Here is an 18,704-nt window from a genome sequence, read left to right as displayed (position 1 = left end):
AGAGATGATACTCAGATGGTTAAGTCCACAAAAATCAATGGTTTGTGCGGGTCTGGTTTCCCATAATATATTAGAGTTATTTCTGTAATCCCTTCATGATTACTTGATTCATTGAGGGATATTAAAGTTGTCCACAGTTTGCACCAGTGATGCCAAGGCTATATTTACACCACCTGGTACTGTTTATAGCGGCCTACAAAATATTTGCATATTGCATGTCAGCAATGCAGCTTCTTTATTCCTTTACAATAAATCAAATTATTTTTATTTATGAGAGGAGCAATAATTATTCACCTATCGGTTAGCCGAATATTTATAATGGTGTGTGAAGTAATACATTAAACACCCACAACCTCCTCCCCGTCTCCAGTAGCAACACTGATCTATAATGAGACAAACATCATATAGTACGTTATTGGTACATGAAAACTATGGGAATGGTACACACAATTTAAGTTAATTTAATTTATTTTTATTTCACAAACTACTGTGTATAAATATCGCTTTCTAGGTTGTCTGGGGTACAATTGAACAGAGCACTATGTGGAGTCTTCAAGTTTGCTTTGTCCACCTAACAATATCAATCTCAAACATATTGATTTCAAAATAATTTAAAACAGAAAAAAGCTCCAAACCTTTGCAAGCTTATATGCAATTCAGTGCAATTCAACAGTACTGCTTTGCTTTGCACTTAAAAGACATTTGGAGAATATTAACTTGTGCACATTTCAGCTGCACTACAAGGTACTCTGTGGGTAAATAGTGCACTTTTCACATCATAGGCTTAAGAGATAGACCGGAGCTAATTAAGAACAGTGAGCACTCGATTAATATGAATCCCCAGTGTTTTGTCTTATCTTTTATGTAGTCCTGGTGGACTGAGCATCACAATTAACAGCCACTATCTTGAATTGCAGCAGTCATAATTGGGTTGACACTTTCATGTTGACACAGAGTTAAGTGGCAGATGATTAATAAGATCGTAATTAAAAGAAATATGTGACACGCAGTACAATCCATCATTATCGGTGGAGACAGTTACTGAATTAACTGTTGGAATAAAGTCATTTCTTGACCAGCATCTTCTTTGTTCCCCAGATCATTGCTCCTAGCCAATCACCTCAGTTAAAGAATACACTCTGCAGGGAGTGTGTAGGATGGAGGTTTAGGGTCTGAACACAGATGGCTTTCATATGTCCTGCTACAAAGAGACAGGGGCGGAGCCAGGGTTGCCATGGGAGATGGTACCTCAGACACAGACGGCTGGCTCATGAATATAGAGCGGGGAGGGGTAGCATGCCTTCCATTCTCGGGCTCTCTCTGCATGCATTAATGAACTGTTCCAGGTTTAGTAACATGGAGTTGGCTTGAGGCCACAGGGAGACCCTCTTTCTGTTTAATCCAATCAGCTCCCAACTCTTAAACCGAGCTTCAGTATTTAAAATTAAAAAAGTCCTCCTCTTGGCACCTAATGCAAACACCCCCCACTCTACAACTTGCCACCTTCCACCCCCAACCCCTTCCTCCAACCTCCCCACCCCCTCCTTAGCCTACCTCCTGCAGTGGTAAAAACACAGACCAGTTATCAACATCACGAGATGTTAGGATTGGGAATAGTTACAGAGATGATTTCAGGCTAAAATCAATAAATATTGAATTCAATGGGTTTTAAACAGAGAAGAGCTACACATCCTCCCATTTGAGATGCTGGAATAAAATAATGTAATGTTTAGCCACATTAGTGTCCGTCACGTCACCCACTGCAGTCCAGACTGAAACCTCTCAATAACTATTTGAAAGATTTAGATCAAAATAGATCAGATATTCAGCATCCCCAGAGGATGGATTGTATTTGCTCTGACAATCTCTTAATATATAAACATATAATATAAAGTAGCTGCATTTAGTGTGTTGTTCTAATAAGCATATGTTAACATAATAAAATGCCAAAGATGGTACACAATTACATTATACCAACTTAACATGATCACTTTAGCATTGTCACTGTGAGAATGTTAACATGCTAACTTGAAAATTAAACACAAAGCACCACTGTGGCCTACTGTAAAAAGTACAGCCACATGGAGATGCTACTACAATGCATTACCAGTTAATTCTCTTCACAAATAGAGAGCAAAATGTTTTATAAAGATGAATTACTTGTTTTATTTCTTTTTCTGAAGCTGTTTCACCACCATCTACAATATATTTTTAACTATTTAGGCTATTTCTAGCAGTGAGCAACTCCTCTGTGGAAGAAAAGCATACATCAGCATCACAAAGGTAGTATTTAGCGTGCAAACTGTCTAACCACACTTAATGCTAAAATCCTGTTTAAATTTGTTTGGAGTGTAGTATGGATTTGGGACACGCTGTTCATATTGTTGTTTGATAAATAAGTAATTTATTATCATAATTGGTCATTTATTGTTTCTGTCACTCTTCTAATCAATGAAATGACTAATCATAAACTCACTCTAACACATATATAAAAAAAGCAGATTTCAATAATGCAGAAATAATACTGCTATGTGGTCGTTTTTATGTGGCCTTCGTTATCAAAAGAGTTGGCAACACTGAACTCCATATACTGCACCATCGACTAAACAAAACCACAGAGGCCCTGAGGTGCAGGTGGAGTTGGAGATGTGTCCAAAAAAAAAATAAACAAGGATAAACATATGGTGTTTGCTGCATATGCATTCAGCCTCACACATCCTCACAGCAAGAAGCATCACACTAAGAAGTGCAAGATGTATCAGCTACGTAGTGCCTGCATCCCATTCTTAGCTTGTGAACTTTAATTCTGGCGCTCTGTGTCGCTCGTTACTGCAGTCTACTTGTTCACATGCCTATATTAACATAACACAATATGACACTTTAAAACCAGTTCAGCTGCAGAGGGTGACAAGAGCAGCTTGTTCATTTCAGTACACACTTAGATAATGTCCTGCTGAACTTTTTCTGCCTTGGCAGAAGAAGGGCAGATGGATTTACCATATGGCCAACAGGAGCCATGCCGACTTCCTTTCTCAACAATACCCCCTCCTGTCATGTCTTTTTCTTTCTTTCATCAATTTGAACTAAATCATAACAGTCGCAGTTAGTGGTGCATCACAGGGAGCAAGGCCTCTGTAATCAATTATGTTACTGACTGGTAGAGACTAAAAAGTTATGTGTTTTTGTTGTTGTGCTTTATCAAGAACATGAGTGAGGTGAGAGCCATTTAAAATACAGAATGACTTGTCAACAAGATAGAGATACGCACACTGAGAGTGAGAAAGAGATACAACGAGATGAACCCAGGGATACAGAGAGGGGGGTCAGAGACAGTCAGTGTAACCCATCACGCACATCCAGAGCTCAGTGCTGTCAAACTCACTGTCCTCGGCTTTGTCAAGGAGACTGGATTCCCCCACCTAACACTCTGAATCTGACTCCAACGGTGCCACTCCTGTCAGCTAAAAACAGGAAACTGAGGCTACAGTATGCACAGGATCACCAAAATTGGACAATAAAAGATTGGAAAGTCTTGCCTGGTCTGATGAGTCTCGATTTCAGTTGTGAAAGTCAGATGGTAGGGTCAGAATTTGGCGTAAACAACATGAAAGCATGGCTCCATCTTGCCGTGGACCATCAACCATGCCATGTTAAAAGTTGCTTAAATCCCCTTTCTTCTCCATTCTCCGTTTTAACTTCAGCATGTTGTCTTGACCACGTCTACATGCCTGAATGCATTGAGTTGCTGCCATGTGATTGGAAGATTAACTTTTTTTTATAAGCAATTGAACAGGTGTACCTAATAAAGTGGTCGGTGAGTATATATGCATATATGTTAGTAGTAAGATGTACATTTATTAACACATCATAAGCACTCGTTAGGCAGAAAATTTTAGGTTTTATGTTGCTGATGTTATGCACCTCTTTTTGGGCATGACATGCATATACAAACTGAAATGGTTGGGAATCTCTTCCAGTTTATTATGTGCATTTATTATGTCACGTGAGAGGCAGGCAAAAGAACGCAGGTATAGAAACTGCCCTTACAAAAAAATTGGTTCCTCTTATTGAACAGTTTCTCTAAAGAAGGTACAATAATCAAGTAATTAATAACATTTATATTCCCACATTTTTTTTGCTCTTTTGCACAGCCCTAGCTCCATTTGTACCTGCCTCCTTCTCATCAATGACGTTCCTCGTTTCAGCCCTACCCTACTGTCCACCCTCTTATCTCCTCTCCTACCTGCTCCTCGAACACTGTTGGCACTAAAACTGTCATATGGGGATGAATCTAAACTAGCTCTGTGCGCCAGGCCATTACTAGCAACTCCCATGAGTGCGCACAAACACTTCTACAACACACATACACACATACACACAAACACAAATCCCTGACTTCTTTCCTTTCGTCCCTTACCGATTAACAGACACTTCTTCTGGTTGTTTTAATTAGAGCAGGAAGCGAGCATACACACACATTCTGGTTCTGTCGCAACAAACCCTCAGGACAGAATGACTGACCCCTGTATAAATCCTGAAATACCAGAGTATCTATTCTCATTCATATACATTCAAATACACAAATATGATTACAAATTGGCATTCAGCTGTAAACACAAACAAATTCAATCTTTTTTGAAACAAAATTAAAAAAAGAGAGTTTGAGAGGGAAGTTCAAACCCTTCTCCCTCTCTCCCCTTCTGACAGCTGACCAATCAACACGTAATCGTCAGTGAATGTCGGATTTTCTGTTTTGTAAAATTAAATAAATTATCAGGCGCTATCCCCCACTAACCATGCATCAAAGAGGTGTGAAAAGCAGTCCTGAGAGATTGTGATTTTTTAGGGTATTTTCACCTTAATTACTTTAGACAGAAGACTGGATGTAAACTGTGGATGTGGTGATTAAGTTGAAGGCGCCTGTAGCATTAAGTCAAGTAAAGCTAACATTTTTATGAAAAAAATTATACAACAATATCCACTTTTGCAACTATCAATTATTTCAAGTCAAGTGAAAATTAAACAGGGCTGAGTGGTGTCTGGAATTGAACGGAGTGGTGGCTGGAATTGAACTCCTCTGAGAGGAGCCATCTGCAGCTCATTTAAAGTGTTTTCTTTTGGATTTGCAGAGTACTTACATCGCTGCCTTCTTGTCCTCCAGGTTCAATCATGTAGGTGTGATTGCCATCGAAAAACATCCCACTGAAAAAGAGCGAGAGAGAGAGGAGGGGGGCAGAGCATAGGGGAGCACATGTCAACACCAGTCACTGTTGTTTTATTCAACACACTAAATGGAATAATGCATCGGATTCAAACTCCTCCTCAGCTATCACTTTGATAAATAAGCCATTTCAGTGCTTTTATTTATTTAATTTTATTTTATTATTGTAGCATTTGTCAGATTAATAACAGTTGCACTCCAACAGTTTTTGGACTGAATCCTCTGCTGCCCTGACCGACTGACCGACCGTCATGTACAGCTTTAGCGGGGTGGAGGATAATGCAGAACAAAAGGTCATCCAATAATCGGAAAGATTCCCCTGCATGCAGCAAAACTTTAAGGTCACCTAAAGATGTTATCCCTGGAACAGTGACTAAGAGTGTGGAGTGTTTGACCACAAGCTGCCACGGCTAAGTCATCTTTGAAAGCAGTGCATTTCAGCTGAAATGTGTTGATCCTCTAGAACACATGTGTCAAACTCAAGGCCCGCGGGACACGTTTTGATCTGGCCCGCGAATCAATTCGGCCGATTTGAATCAATTCTGATCTAAAAAATTAAGTTAAATTAAAATTAAATTAAATTGGGAAAAACGTATTCCAAAACAACAAATAACCTCTGTATTTAAAAATAAATCAAAACAGTAGAAGTTGCACTTTTATTTAATTGTATTTTGTACTGTCTGCATGTTTGCACAAAATGTGTCCCTGTACATATAGTCAACAAAATTGGACAACTGTAAGGTCAGTGCCTGTTGTATTTGTGTATTCAAATAAACAGTTGTTTATTTCATTAGTGCGTATTGGCATCTTTGAGCAAAATACCCCCCAAATTTTTGCTGCTGCGCTCCGCACCTCCTATTCCCATGGCCAGCAGCAACCTTTACTAAGACATTTCCTGGGGGCTACAGAGATCCCTTGTGATCCGTGATAATGTAGGTTACATATGTAGGCTGAGTTATAAAGCATATAACTGAAAAACAAAGCTAAAGATTTGGATTTGACATATGTACGTTATTTTGCCATTATTTTACTGGTCCGGCCCACTTGAGATCAGAGAGGCTGTATGTGGCCCTCGAACCAAAATGAGTTCGACACCCCTGCTCTAGAATATTTATTGAAAGATGTTATGTCTTCACGTGCAATTTCATGCACAAATCATTTTGACTGAGCAATCATTTTAAAAAGTCAATGGATCGATTTCGAATTTAGCAGCGGGGTGAAGGTCTCCTTGTCTCTGACCACTCGCGTGTGCGCATGTGCACAAAAAACGGACATCATCCGTTAATTAACTTTAACGGAAGCTTTTAAGAGATTGCTTGGGTCAAACTGTGAAGTCGGGAGGGTAAACACGCACACATCCATCATTCACCTATCCTTTTTCTCTTCTGACTATTTCTGGCCGTCAACACACAGAATTCACCTTCAACACACACCCTTCATCCTGGTCCAACATTCCACTTACAGCAGATTACATACACAGAAAAGCTATTCTTTTTAAGTTCTACTTAGTGTTGTATTTTCCAGTTATTGTCCGAACTCCATCTTTGTATTTCCTAACTTATTCAGGTTGTATTAATTGACAATGTGAAAACAAAGTGGCAAAGTCAGGGTGGTCCCTTGTAATGAAGAACCTACGAAGAATCGCAAACTCAATCTGCAGCTCCCCTCCACTTCATTAGCCTGCAACTTCTCTGTTTTGATGCATAAAGTGTATTAGCTACAGGAAGGTTGCTTTAGAGAAAATAAGCTTGTAAAACAAATTGTACACTCAGGACTTAACTGCACACAGACCATGTTAGCGACTAACGAGTGAGCACAATGGAGCATTCCGCAGCTAAAGAGCCAGATATTCCCTTTCAGGAATTTGTGAAATACATGATAACGTTGCTCAACTTGTGGATTGTGTAAATAAGCAACTCTTTGCTTCACATTTCACCATATCAACTTAAAAGTATTATGTATTTGTATATACTGTATATAGTATTTCAACCGGGTAGTTATAGGAAGCTTAAAGGCCTACTTCACCGGTTTGAATATGAAGGTGTATTGAATTCTGAGATCCTATGTAGTATAAATGTGCAAAAAAATTCAAATCGGTTCATCCTAGCCTGAGAAAAGGCAGAAAGAGTGTTTTTTTTAACCCCGTACTTTGAGAAAAACGTACTTTGTAAATATTACTGTGATGTCACAGTAAAAGACATCACAGTAATATTTACAAAGTACGTTTTTTTTAACCCTATATTTCTATACCTATTAGGATGAACCGATTTAAAAAAAAATCGCACATTTATACTACATAGGATCTCAGAATTCAATACACCTTCATATTCAAACCGGTGAAGTAGGCCTTTAAGATTTAAGAACATGACTTTTAGGGGCCTTGAAACACATAACTCTGCACTAGCAACAACATCCAAAGATGAACCAGGATGATGATTTCTTAATCAGAAGGAGGATTTTCTATCAACAGGACACTGAGTCAATGCATCATTGTCTACATCATGTCATCTTGTGATGGATGTAGCTGAGAACACTATTCCTCTGTATGCAGTTAATACCGGATTGCTTTGCAGGGTATAGTTTCTGTGCCTGTGTATGTACTTGAGTCTGTGTGTGTGTGTGTGTGTGTGTGTGTGTGTGTGTGTGTGTGTGTGTGTGTGTGTGTGTGTGTGTGTGTGTGTGAGAGAGAGAGAGAGAAAGAGAGAGAGCAGGTTGTATCTTATGGTATATACCTGACTCAGCATAAGGGAAATACTCACCCGATAATGTCCCACCCCCCTGTGCACTCCTTTATCTCCCTCCTTCCCTCTCACTGTGTTTCTCACACACTTACAAACATACCCACAAACACCCACACACAGTTAGTGTGTGCATGACATGCAATGACTGTGTCTATAAAATTGTGAATGTGTATATTTCTTTGCACATAAAAAATAAATAATAATTTCAATAAAAAAAATGCTTCTTCTCTAAAAATATTACTTATTTTAGTATTATATTATAGAAGTAACAGAAGTCTGGAAGAAAGACTGAGTGTATGAGACTGTGTTATCAGTTCTGGATCAACACATTTACCTTGGTTGACTCAATCATGACCTACTTTTCATTATTTTGTGTGCGCTGTTAAATAATATGCTGTGCTCACAAACACGTTGCCACAATCACATCAAATATGCAAGCGTTCATAAAGAGCCTACGCTTATTTTAGACTATTCAGCAACTATCAATCTGATTGCCTATATATTAGCTGGACTTACTTCCTGCACTGAGCATTTGCTTATTTTAGCCTGACATTATGTTGAATGGAAACGTATTGGATGGAATCGAGATTTGATAAGGCGTAATGGATCGAGAATGAAAAATAATGCTTTCAGGAAGAATGGATGATGAGATAAAGCACTGTCAACAACGTGCAGATGTGAATGGTGCTATACTTTCCAAGACTTTATATAGCTTACATCTCTCTGTTGTTGCACCTACTACAGAGCTGTTACAACGCACTGCTCTGTTTTCGTGGACAAATCATTGTTATTCAATATATAAATGTACAAGCCTTTCAGCTATACATTAATCAACACACACGTTGGGGTCTGAACACTAACAAGCATAATGAATCGCTGCATGAGTTCAAGGAACTTACTCAGAAGGATACACTGATAGGGAGCATAATCTTGTTTTCATTACTTGTTTTTGGTTTCAAGCAAGCCCCAACCACAGCCAGTTCTACCAGCATCCAATGCGGAAGTGACAAAAAATTCAGTTCACCGAGTGGCCACTAAGAGGTGGTACCAAAACAGCACTATTTCTCATTGACTCTCATGTTAAATAGGTCGTTTTCACAGCATTATTAAACCTATTTACGGCCTGGTCCAAAAAAACATTCTAATCTGTATGTTTAGGTCATATCTCCATGACAACACTTAGGTGGGTGATTTTTTTTGGATTAAGCTAGTTTTTAAACTATTGGAGGTTAAAATTTACGAAATAATTAGGTTGAGTGACAGCTAGCCGCCCGTTGGCCCTCACTTCGCCTCAGAGGTATACGTCAGCTAGATGGGCATATCTCCCTCCCCCCAACGTCATATCAATGCCCTTTTCAGTATAGAGGAAATGAGGCGGAGTAAAAATCTGACAAGACGATTGGATGTAGTTGGAATAACTGAGGTCAGCCGAATGCTACATCCATTTTATATACTATCTATTGTTTCAAAGCACTTAATAATTCATGTAATTAAAGGAAGAAAAAATAACTGCAAGTGCAAAACATACTGCATAGTGTTTTTAAAGTCTGAGTTTGTTGCACCAAAGAGTGTTTTTTTTTTAATTTATTCTTTTTATATCTTATACGTCCACAGTTTGATGAAAATACTATTTCAGGAAATGTGTGTAAACAACTATGAAAATCTGTAGTGCATTTGCATGTGTCGTACCTTATAATTCACAGGTGCCTTTTTATGCAAGTGTTGCACACAATAACTTTCGGTTAACTAAAGCTCTTTAACCCTAACCCCAACCAATATTTACCTAACCTGAACCTTAAAACCAAGGCTTTACCCTTGAACAGCCTCTTGAAAAAGTTAGGACAAGGCAAAATATTCTCACTTTCCAAAAATGTCCTCACTCCGATGGTAATGGCTTTATTCGGTTCACACCATCCCACACTCCGTCATAACACACATAGCCTATACAGTATACATGCATTCCTCCCAGCAGGCCTTGTTTCTGACCCGTCTCTCTCTGACAGAGCTCTGCTTCAGAGCACAAACTCTAAAAAATATCACCCCCAGGAGGAGAGGAGAAAAAGAAGAAGAGAAGACATCTGAGCAGCACCTGTCTGAGTGAACAATAAAATGCAGAGAGACACTGACAGGCTGGCTTTCACTAATAAGATATTGACCTAATGGATTAAGGGGGGCAGGGCCCAGGACCTGCAGACACACAGAGGCAGCAACACTGGGTGAGCAACACACACCGACACACACGTTAAAAAAGGCAAATTCACATGATATGTACTTACTGCAATCCATGACAAGTTGAGAGAGCAACAAAGGAGTGAGGGATGTCTCTGACCTTCCCCTGATAGTAGCAGTGCTCTCCTCCCTGTGAACAAAGCACAAACACTCACATATAAACATTGTACACATTTGCTTTCTAATATCCATCTCACGCTCAAACAGAGAGTGAAATATTACCCTTGTTGCCTTTATTACCATATTCCATCAGGAAATGAGTCCAGAGCGATCAATCACACAGAATTAATTTGCTAACACAAAGTAGTGCAAGTATGACGTGGTGTGAATGTGTGTACGTCTACAGTACTGTATGTTTATGTGTGGTTTTGAGCTGGTTCACATTCATCACAATCTGTGTGTCAACTGCTCTCTGACGTTACTTTCCTGCATCCCAACTCATGCTCACTATGGAAGGCCAAAGCATTGGCCACTAGTAGACTTTTTTTCCTTCTCTCTCACAACTTGTCATCTGTCTGTATGTACTGTCTGTGTGTGTGAGGCGTGCTCTTCTTCCCCTTCCTGCGAGCATAAACACAATTTATTTTTCTATAGACGTGTATGATGTCTAAGTGTCTAAGTGCTCCGCAGGCCATCTCTTCCTGGTCCATTTCTCGCTGCCTAACAGCCATTAGGCAGGAAGCCGGCCTCCCTGAGGAAACGCTGCTTTTATCAGAGGATCAATTTCTACTTGACAGTCTGATGCTGCGCACATCAAGGCACTGCTACGTCCACTTCTACCTCCGGCTCTATGCGGACTTCATCCAAATCGACGTCTGTGTTATGGGTCTGTGGCAGGATGCTTGCATGTGTTTGTTGTTGTTGTTAAACTACATGATGAAGGATTTCAATGAGATTCAGGAATTTGCTTCCATCCAGCCCCAAAGCCCTGGTTTCATCCCAGAAGTGTTGGATGAGTTTTGAAGTCAGGGCTGTGCAAGCCAACCATATTCTTCCTTTCTAAACGTTTCTCTATCTAGCAGTTTTTTCTATGGGGATAACGTGATGTTAAAACTCGATGTTAAAACTCGATGTTAAAACAAGAATTTCCTAAACTGTTGCCATAAAGTTAGAAGCCCGCAGACTAAATCAAACAAAATCATTCTGTGCTCTAAGACTAAATACTTGATTTTACAGGAATTATCTATTACATTTTACGAAATACGCTTTCTTGCAGAGAGTTGAGGAAATGGATCCAACTGTAATGTCTGTGATTTAAGTTTGGAGATGGAGCCAAAAGCTGGTTAGCTTAGCTTAGCATAAAGATGTTAAATAGGGGGAAACAGCTACTGTAGCATGTGTGCTTGTGTGTGTGTGTGTGTGTGTGTGTGTGTGTGTGTGTGTGTGTGTGTGTGTGTGTGTGTGTGTGTGTGTGTGTGTGTGTGTGTGTTATGATCTCAAATGCCTAAATTGTTATTGTTGCCATAGAGGAGGGAAATTGCATCAGTCATGCTGAGTTTGATTTGTTTTTGCTGTTTTACAGTTTTACGGTTCTCTGCTCTCACGCTCTCGCTCTTTCGTTCAGTCCAAGTTACATCACTCTTCACTATGATTTCTGAACCCGATTCTTGAGGACGAAGTAACCGAGCTGGGAGCTTGAGCGATATCGTATCAACCCTGACTCTTTCTCTGACTCTTACTCTAAGACTGAATGGATAGCAGTAGTAGAAGAAGGTATTCAGGTTAGGCACATACACCTAAAGGGAGCTACAGTTGAGTGGAGGGATGTCGGGGAAAAGAGACGCAGAGCGAGCTTGAACTGAAGAGACAGAGAGGGCTATTTATAAGCGGCGCCTTGCTCCACTATCCCAGCGTCTCTCCCCCCTGTCGCCCTGCACTTTCTGTTCCAATTCTCATCAAAGCAAGAAATCCCAAAGCTGTGGGTACATCCTCAGTGTGTGTGTGTGTGTGTGTGTGTGTGTGTGTGTGTGTGTGTGTGTGTGTGTGTGTGTGTGTGTGTGTGTGTGTGTTGCTAAATTGGTGTCATATCTGTGATATCTGTAGCCCCATACAAGAGTAATTAATCATCTAATCTGGACATCACAATACACAATGGAAAGGTCAGACAGTTGTTTACAAGTAGGACACCCTGCCCTCTGAATGTCAGTTTAAGTTTTCTCAGGTGGTTAATTTGGTGAATTGGTTATTATTTTCTGTACAAAACAGTTGTTTTGATTGATTTTCCAGAATGTGTTTATATCATGATATATTTATGTTTATATTTATAAAAGTAGGCATACTGCGATAGAACAGAAAGCAAGGTAGTGCCTTTCATTTTTCCTGGACACAGCTTGAGCTTTCCATCTACATATTGATGAGATTGAAGAAAGAAAGCCTCAACAATCATTGTTCAGCAAATCAAGGTGATCAATATTTAATTAACAACGATGTTAGATGTTTTTGTTCCTTAAACCCTCTAAACTTCCTCCTTTATATATTCTGGTCTATCATAGTGATAAAAACGACAATCTTTTGGACAATTATTAGTCAAAATCTCCGTTATACACCACAGTTGTGGCATTATGCCAGCTGTAATTAAACCGTGGATTTTTTGCAAAGGATTGGGATATGTCCTGTATTCATTGCTAAAAAACAAACTGGAACTGTTAAAACATTGGGCACTATGTTCTACCTCTATTACGTATGTCCTAAATGAGCAGAAAGGAATCTGAGGTAGTCCTCATGGAGCAGCAGCTGTGTTATGATGGCTGACCGTTTCACCTCTTTGAGCAGAGTTACTAACAGGAACTTGTCTCATAGTAACCTTCCTGAGCAGCAGCCATTAATAAAGCGCCTTTACTTCTTTCCTCTACTTCAAAAGGGAAAAGCATGACAGAAGCATTTGCACCATACAGGACACCCAGAGATTGCTTTATACTAAGTTCCATAATTACAAGCGCTTGTATCACAGAATTATGTGGTGTAATAATTTGGATCATTGTCTGTACAGTATCTAATATCTCACTAATCTGCTGCTTAGCTGGGTTAATCCTGACCATAATGACCCCCACCTCCCCCATAACACTTGATGATATGTAACACAACGCCTGAGTGTGTGTCCTGTAACTGAAGTCTAGATTTCAGAGGATTATCACAGCACTCTTAATTTCATATTAGTTAAAGGTTTAGGCCACGGCTACAGTCCCACGGTAGTCCTGTGAAATGTAAGCTGAATAAAGGCTGGATGGCTGGATGGGCTGTGGTTTCTTTGAGCGTGCAAAGAAACACATTGATTCAACAATACAAAAAACTCAGTGAGGGTGGGAATGAGCCAGTATAGGATCTGCAGGAAATTGCAGTTGTACAACTCAAAGCAGAGAACTAATCTTTAGTGGAGACGATTCTGCCACTCCACTGTAGATGGGGAAACAGAGTTCAGTTTGAGCCATCTCTTGTCATTCGTATCTGAATAAATTATTTTGATAATAACATTTGACAGACCTTTACATGTAACCCTGGTATTAATAATTATAAATAATATTAATAATATTTTTTTCCAATTCTGATTAATTCTTCAACGTGATTTAATTTCAGTAAAATGGTAAATGGACTCCACTTATATAGCGCTTTTCCCTGGTTTTTCCACAGACCCAAAGCACTTCACCTTGGTTTGCCTCACTCACCCATTCATACACCAATAGCAGCAGCTACCACTCAGGTTACAAGCTAACTATCGGCAGCAATTTAGGGTTCAGTGTCTTGCCCAGGAACACTTGGAGATGTGGCGGGGAGGCGGGGATCAAACCAACAACCCTGCAATTCAGTGGACGACCACCCTACCCGCTTCGCCACAGCCGCCCCAGTACTTACTATACCTTTGCAAAAAGCTACATGGGTTTTAACTGTACCTTTTTTGTGGGCGTGCTTTAGATAAGAGGATAAGGAGGAATAACAGCAGATGACCCTTCAAGTTCTTTGAGTGATATTTTTCTTTAACCTGCCTCTGTTTTTTTAATTGTCCACTTGGGGCAGCGAAACAAGCTGTAAATACAATGTTGGCATAATATTTTCTTAAAAAGTGTCAAACGTGTTTGGTGGCCTAATTACACATCCTGCAGATATAGACAACATTAGCACCTAAAAATATAAGTCCAATATCCCCTTTTCTTTTAGCTCTGTTTATATAATGGCTAAAGGATGTGCTCAAACTGAAAAGATCATATTTCAACTTGGAAGAGATCTTGCATATGCATGCATTTGCACATTGCTGTAACATGAATTTATCCTGAGATAGATCATAGATAAATATATTATGGTAATACCAGAGGTGACAATCTGTACCTTCCATTTTAACTGCAACTAGTCTGACCATGAAAATGTGAGTGAGCATGAGGAATTTACAGATTCTTACATTGGTGAGGACAGTCTTCCCTTTCTCTGACAAATGCCTCTCCACATACCCTGAAGACAGCAGATCACTGGGAACAGAGAGAGAGAAAAATAGAATTAAGACAAAGAATTAAAGTTAGAAAAATCTGTGATTTTCATTCAAGTGTCACTCAATTATACAAGTGTGCGTGTGTTTTATAGGATGATTGTATTCAGTCTTAGCAGCACAGAGCTTCAGAGCATCAGCCCAGCTAATTATGACCAGTGTACAGGGACAAGGCTATTTCCAGCACACAAACTCTCACAAACACAATTATACAAATCCAGTCTCCTAGCGAATGTCTAGTGCGTGCGTGCGTGCGTGCGTGCGTGCGTGCGTGCGTGCGTGCGTGTGTTTGTTGTCTATCTGAGCAATGAATGAAAGACAAGTGAAGGGCAGTAAGGAGTTTAGAAAAATTAAAAAAGCAGGCAGAATGGGAAGGAAGCAGGAAATAAATGGACAGACCAAGGGAGTGAAAGAGTGGCATAAATAAGAGGAAATCAGCCTGTGTGTGCTTTATCAGCAGACCTGGACCAAAGAATCCCAATGGAGATACACAGTGAAGGCATAGCTGTATGAGCCATAATGTTCACACACATGCACACTTGCGTCACACACACACACACACACACACACACAGGAATGCGTCATATGGATTGGTCCCTTCTTCCCCCTATTTTAACATACAATACAGTTCAAATTCTTAGCCTCTTATCTCAAAAATATAGGTGACCTGAAAATTGACACCTACACCTACACACATTTCTTCTTTCTTATACTGTATGTACAATAAGTGAGCCTTGCCATAGCCAAATGAAATCTGAGGATTGTATACACACAAACAGAAACACACACACACACACACACACACACATACACACACACACACACACACACACACACACACACATACACACAAAATGTTGAAATGCTAGCGAACAAAGCTTGCACCAGAACAGAGCAGTATAAAATCAAACAGCTCAATCAGCCTAACAAACTCATTCCTATCAGTTAAGATTTGCTGAATCAGGGGCCGTGAAATACTTTCCAACTAAATCACTGGCAGGACCGCTGTGTTTATCAGCCAGATTACGGGAACTGACACGAAAATGTGCAGTGGGAACAGAATGCAGTGTCCTGACACGCTGAACCTAGGGAGCCATTAATAAACTCCGACTTCCTCCTGACATCTTAACATCAACAGGAGTCAAGTAGGTGGGATGAATGTTCACCTTGTTCACTCCACAAACAACCAGCCTCTTTTCACGAATCACATAAACAGTTTGAGCCTATAGTTACGGGTGAAAGACGGGTGCAGGCAAGGACATTTCAATAATTTTTTTCCTAGCAATGCAAATCTATGATATTGTACACTTATATTGTATGCTAAATATATATAAAATTATTTGAACAAAAATATTCAAGCTGCTAGGTTTAATCAATAAGCTTATCAATAGAACATAATCAGCATATATTTTGATATCTAGGCTTGGCTAGTTAAATGGTTTAAGAAACTCTTCGAGAATTTCTAAGAAATTATGAGGATGGACCATTCAAAGCTAGATGAGAGGATTGATACCAGTGTCACTTCTGTACAGTAAACAGCAACTCCAGCATAGTTTCCCTGTGTTTCCAATCTTTATGCTATGCTAGGCTAACTGTCTGCCCCCTGTGGCTTCCTTATTTAACTTACAGAAGCGTATAGGCGATATCAATCTTTACAATAAAATCTCTGCAACAAATCAATAATCATTATTTATTAATAATTTTTGCAAACTGTTCTATAATTGCATTTGCACCTTAGGACTAATATTTACAAATCTATTTTGTCAAGGACCAGCAGTATACTAATAGAGAAAATGTTTTATGCTCCACTTCAAAGACTGACAGAGTATTGAACATAGAAAAATCAGTCACTGTAAGGCAGTAAGAAATGTTGTGCTTTTAAAGGCTTTTTCACTTGACAACTGAGCTTGACTTCAGCAAGTAAAAGTTTTTTAACAATGAAATATGGTACATTATTCGAATGAAACCTCTGACATCATCACACACACACCCACCCACACGGACAGGGGAAGGAGGCCGCTTTGCAGGATGACTAATAGGCATTTTGCTACAGCAATAAAACATAGACAGCGAGAGAGGATAGGGAGTGAGGTTAAAATGGAAAGAGGGAGAGAATGATCGTCCAGAATGGAATAACGACACAGAGGAGAGGAGAGAGACAGTGAAAAACGTAAAGAGCTTGGGGGCCTTAAAAGATTTCCCAGCATGCACTGCCATGAAGCTCTCACCTGTGAAATCCACTATACGTGTAAAAACCCCAATAGGACATCCCAAATTGTGCAAATTAAATGCACCAGATGCATTTTATCAACATTTTGCATCAAAAAAGGAACTGTCATGAAAATGTTCATGTGACCCTGTGATCAAGACATTTGGTGTGTGCACGAACCCCTGTGTCAGGGGCGCGCTGTTTGCCTTTGTTCTGCCGGGTATGTGTGTTTCAGATACAGAGCTTGTGATCTTTATCCAGCCTCCACGCTGAGCGCAGACAGGGGGAAGGGAAGGAGCATACTGAGGCAGCATGGCAGACACACGGGCCTCTAATGGAGGATGCTGATAACAGATTTCAGCTTTAATTGTTGTAGGGGGATTTAAATAATTTATTTGACAGACAAAGACGCAAACTCACCCTCGAACCCATCCCCCACACTGACACGAACACACACACACACAAATGTGGAGAGATTTCCCCATCAACCCATAGAGTCCCCCTCCCTCTTACTGTTAACATGCTCCACTCTTTGTAGCTTCAACATAAAAAATGACAGAAATACAAACACAGACTAACTCTCCCTTGCTGCTTGCATGTGATCTATCTCTCTATGGTCGTACATGCTGCACCTTTCAACATAAATGATGATCAAAGGAATGCGGATAGTAAGGACTTAATTAACAAGAATAAATGGAAATTCAGAAATAATGTTCATAAACAATAGTCATGTCATCGCAACATTTGAGAGGAAAAATATATATTCTTGTATGTGGCACAAGTTGCCTATCTCGTATCAGGCATATCTGTGTGGCATCTGGGACCCAAAGGTGTCTGTGCGGACCAGATGTGTGGCTGAAACAGAGACGAAGCGAAGAGCACCCACATCTCTCACTCACTATGTGTTTCATTCAGTGTCTCATATGTTCACCCTCTCGGCTCGTTTTTTTTTTTTTTTAAATACTCTGCTTATCCACCTTTGGATGAACATTTTCTTGACTCTGCGTCACCGTGGCAACATCTGGTGCCCAGCTATCAATCAAGCCTGCAGGAGATTTCAGGGGTGGATACACAGACGCCTGTTACGGCTTACAACATTTCACAGCCAGCCTAGAATAACCATTTAAATAAAATCACAACCCTCTCTCGCTTTCCTTTTTACTTTAATGTCAGCCAGCCCCCCTCCCCCCACACACACAGAAGCCTAAGAGCACTGACAATGCTTTAGCTGGGAAAATGTTGTACTGAAAAGACCTATTCAACTTTATTAAGAGGGACTTGAGGAGGTAGAAAAAATAAAAGACTGATGTATTGAGAGGCAGCGAGTGCACTGAGTCCGTCTGGTTGTCAGTCACATCAAACTTCATCCTCCCTTCAAAGAATTGTGTTGTGAGTTGCTATGGGCGAAGACATCTGCTATGGTAACCCAGTTTGATCTTCTGAGGTGACTCATACAGACATACACAAACCAAATTTCCATGTGGTCTAAAATTCTTCTCACGGTCGGTGTCGCCTGGCACTGCTGTGGCATTGTGATGAAAAACAGCACAAAAACAACTGACTGTGTGTGTGAGCCGATCGGCACAAGTTTTGGGGTAGCAGGCGTATTCACTGCTACACGCTGTCCGATCTAGCCCTTTTTAAAGACTCCTCTTAATGCAGCCCAACATCCAAACACAAACCAACAACCACAAGCACTTCGAAGAGGTGTAAATAGCACACAAATTTAATCATGCATCCATATGATATTTCAGTACAAAATCTATACACGAGCATGGAAGCATGGACAAAAATTGATTCTTGCTATTTAACAGGGTAATAAAAGGGCAG

At 40.0% G+C, this 18,704-nt stretch overlaps 1 protein-coding gene across 1 annotated transcript in view; it reads right to left on the bottom strand.

Moving 5' to 3' along the window:
* adam22 (ADAM metallopeptidase domain 22) overlaps window positions 1-18,704 on the bottom strand; it is a 59,582-nt gene that overhangs the window by 25,873 nt on the left and 15,005 nt on the right. The window contains exons 4-6 of the mRNA XM_080039975.1: window positions 14,582-14,648; window positions 10,239-10,321; window positions 5,139-5,202 (exon numbers count right to left, since the gene is read on the bottom strand). Of these exons, the coding sequence (XP_079896101.1) occupies window positions 5,139-5,202; window positions 10,239-10,321; window positions 14,582-14,648 (214 nt within the window). The remainder of the gene's footprint in view (window positions 1-5,138; window positions 5,203-10,238; window positions 10,322-14,581; window positions 14,649-18,704) is intronic.

This window comes from Ammodytes marinus, assembly GCF_949987685.1.
Source record: "Ammodytes marinus genome assembly, chromosome: 13".
NCBI classification, from domain to species: Eukaryota; Metazoa; Chordata; class Actinopteri; order Uranoscopiformes; family Ammodytidae; genus Ammodytes; species Ammodytes marinus.
The sequence above is the reverse complement of the archived record's forward strand: the minus strand, read 5'-3'. Positions and strand labels throughout refer to the sequence as shown.